Raw genomic sequence first — 3,006 nt, 5'->3', positions numbered from 1 at the left:
TGTCGCCTCGGTCGCCCAAGAACGCGAGGGCGCCTGACCATACCCCTAAAGGATCACTGCTCGCTCCGCGCCCGCCGCTGGGTCGCCGTTTTCGGGCCGCGGTGGGCATCAGCGTCGTAACTTCAACCGAAGAATCGGAATCGCCGCGACGCGCCTTCCGCGAGCGCGGCAGTAGGTCCGCCGGACCGCTCGGGGAGCCGTCCGCCGTGGCGCAGGGATCGCGTCGCAGCGCGCCGCGCCGCGCTCACGCCGGCGCGGGTCCCACCGTCGCGGCGCGGTATCGGCCCAAAGGCGCCGGGTCCTTGACGGGGCTGGCCGCGGCGCGCGGGCCTCGTGCGAGGCTTCCGTGGAAGCGATGCATGCCAGGTGTCGCTACGCGCACGGCTTCGACCGCTGCCGTCGAGCGCCGCGCCGCGCTCGCGCGGCGCTCGGAGGCCATCGAGGGCCCCCAACCGGCGCCGCAGGGCCTGCCACGGCGTCGACGGCCGCGCAGCGATGGGCGCGCGGTCGCAGCCGTGAGCGCGACGGCCGGGCCGCGCCGCATGGGCTGCGGCTCGCCGCGGCGGCGCATCTCCACGCGCGCGCAGGAGGGGGGCAGGCATGCTGCCCCATGCTCTCACGCTACTTCAACAAAATAGTTGAAGCTTCGAAAAAGCCCCTGTCCAAAATGACCTCGCGCCGGCCGCGCCGCGCGCCGCGGCCGGCGCCGGCGCCGCCCGCGGTCGAGCTGTCCCTCGTGGCCCTCGCGGAGAACAATCGACAGCTCACGGCGGAGCTCGTTCAGCGGCGCGCGGCCTCCGTCGCGTTGAGCGGGGCCGTGAGGGCGTTGAAACGGAGGTTGATCGCCGCGACGACCGGCCCGACGGTCGCCGACGCGTCGACGCAGACGGCGCCGCCGAGCCCGCCGTCCGCGTCGACGTCGTCGACGAGCTCGCCGTCGACGCGCGGCGCGCGCTCGCCCGACGACGCGTCGCTGAAGCTCGACGACCACGCGCGGCCCGCGAAGCGTCGCGCGCGGCGCCCGGGAGCCCAGGGCGTCGTGTCCTACGCGGAGCCGTCGCTCAAGGCGAAGATGCGCCGGCCGCGGTCGCCGTCGTGACGGCCCTCGTGGTGCTCGACGATCGATTTCTTCGCGACTCCCCGGAAGCGCCGAAGAGCCCCTAGCCGCGCGCGCGCAACGCCGTCGCCGGAGCACGAGGACCCGTGAGCAGGGGGCTAGGCGTAGTGCTTAACGAGCTTCGCGAGCGTTTTCGCGCGTAGGGAGCGCCTAGCGCGCGCGGTCCGCCGGCCCCGCTCTCGGATTCCGCGAAATTCCGGCGACGCGGCCACGCCGCGAGGAGTCGCCCGTAGAGGCCTTAAACCGGTCGCATCGCGCGGTGGCCCCCGTGCGCCGGAGTGCGCATGCTTGGGTTTCGCGATTCAGCCGTCGACCGCGGCGCGGCGCGGCGTCACGACGGCCGTGAAGCGCGCCGGCTTCCGGGGTCGGCCGCGGCTCACGCGCCGGGCGGCGCGGCTCGCCCAGAGCACGAGGGCGGCGACGACGACCACGCCGGCTTGATTGCGCGCGAGCAACGTCGCGACGACGGCCGCGACGAGCGCGCGCGGCGTCGCGGCCGGCGGGGGCGGAAGCAGGAGCGGCGCGCAGGGCACCGCCGGCCCCCTCGCGCCCCGGGCGTGGCAACTCGCCGTGAGCACCTCGAGGAAGGCCGCGTTGCGGGGCGGCATGGGCTCCGGAGGCGTCGGAGGGCGGTTGGGGGGCGGCGGTAGGCGTGGTGAGGGCGAGGGGCCGAGGCTCTGTTTCACTCACAACCCAAATCTCACAACCTCTACACCATGAACGCCTCTACCGCCTCCAACCCGCGCCTCAAGGCCCTCGTCAAGGGCATGCGCGCCTTCGACGCGACCGCGTGGTCCGCGTACGGCGGGCGCTGCTCGCCGCAGGCGTCGCGCGCGCCGAGCTCGTGCGCGGTGATCGATGAGGAGGCCGAGTTCGAAAACGACGCCGCGTCCGTCGTCAGCGTCAACTGGGAGGCCATGAAGAAGCCCGCCGCGCTCAAGAAGAAGGACTCGCGCACCTTCGCTTTCGACGACTAGGCGCCGAAGCCCTACCCCTCCGCCGCGCGCGAGGTCCCCGATCCTCGGGCAACGACGAACGAGTCGGACTCGCGCGCGCGCAAAGCGGCCCCCGCCCGGAGCGCGGCGGCGCGCATCGGCCTAAGCATGCCTTCCCCCCGAGTGCGCGACGCGCTTGGTAAGCTTTAGTCGTGTTGCGCGCGCGCGGGCGGCCGCGGGTTCTCGCGCTTCTCGGAAGCGGCCAAAACGCGGCCTCGCGCGAAGGGCTTCGGGGGGGCGGGGCGCGCGTGGGCGGCGCGGGCCGTGCTTGGGTGGTGGCCGCGGCCTACGCGCAGTGGTCGTAGAGCTCGGGGTACGCCGTGAGGATCGCGCGGGAGCTCGAGTAGGCGACGCCAAACGTGTCGAGCCAATTGCTCTGATGATTGATCGAGACCTTCGTCCACCCGGCGGCGAGGAGGTAGAGCGTGAGCTTCTCCGGGTCGACCTTGCGCTGCTTGCGCGGCGGCGACGCGGCGACCGTCGGCGCGGGCTTCGGCGCGGCCGCGGGCTCGTCGGCCGGCTTGGCCGCGGGCTCGTCGGCCGCGGCGGCCTCGATGGGCTTGGGCGCGACGTCCTCCTCGTCGTCGGAGCTCTCGTCGCCGGAGGAGAGCGAGGACTCGTCGCTCGACGACTCTGAGTCGAAGCTTGAGGGCGGCGCGCGGGAGGCCATGGCAAAGTGGCAGTTGGCAGTTGGCAGTTGGTGAAGATCAGCTGAGTTCCAAAGCTATCTGACCTCCCACTCACCATGCTCGACTCCGTCACGCTCGATCTTTACCGCGCCGCCATGAACTCCGACGCCTTCGGCCGCGGCCGCGAGGCCAGCAAGGTGCTCGCGATGGACACATGCCCGACGACTTCGACTTCATGCGCGGCCTGCTCGAGGACGCAGTCGAC

General features: G+C 73.0%; 1 protein-coding gene across 1 annotated transcript; it reads right to left on the bottom strand.

Annotated features, from left to right (window-relative positions):
* Positions 1-2,398: 2,398 nt before the first annotated feature.
* Positions 2,399-2,782, bottom strand: AURANDRAFT_68652 (hypothetical protein; the record flags this gene model as incomplete). Its single annotated transcript, XM_009044360.1, has 1 exon — positions 2,399-2,782. The coding sequence occupies one exon, from the start codon at positions 2,780-2,782 to the stop codon at positions 2,399-2,401; it is 384 nt and encodes a 127-aa protein (XP_009042608.1).
* Positions 2,783-3,006: the final 224 nt, after the last annotated feature.

This window comes from Aureococcus anophagefferens (genome assembly GCF_000186865.1).
Source record: "Aureococcus anophagefferens unplaced genomic scaffold AURANscaffold_272, whole genome shotgun sequence".
NCBI classification, from domain to species: domain Eukaryota; class Pelagophyceae; order Pelagomonadales; family Pelagomonadaceae; genus Aureococcus; species Aureococcus anophagefferens.
This window is presented reverse-complemented; position numbering and strand designations above follow the sequence as displayed.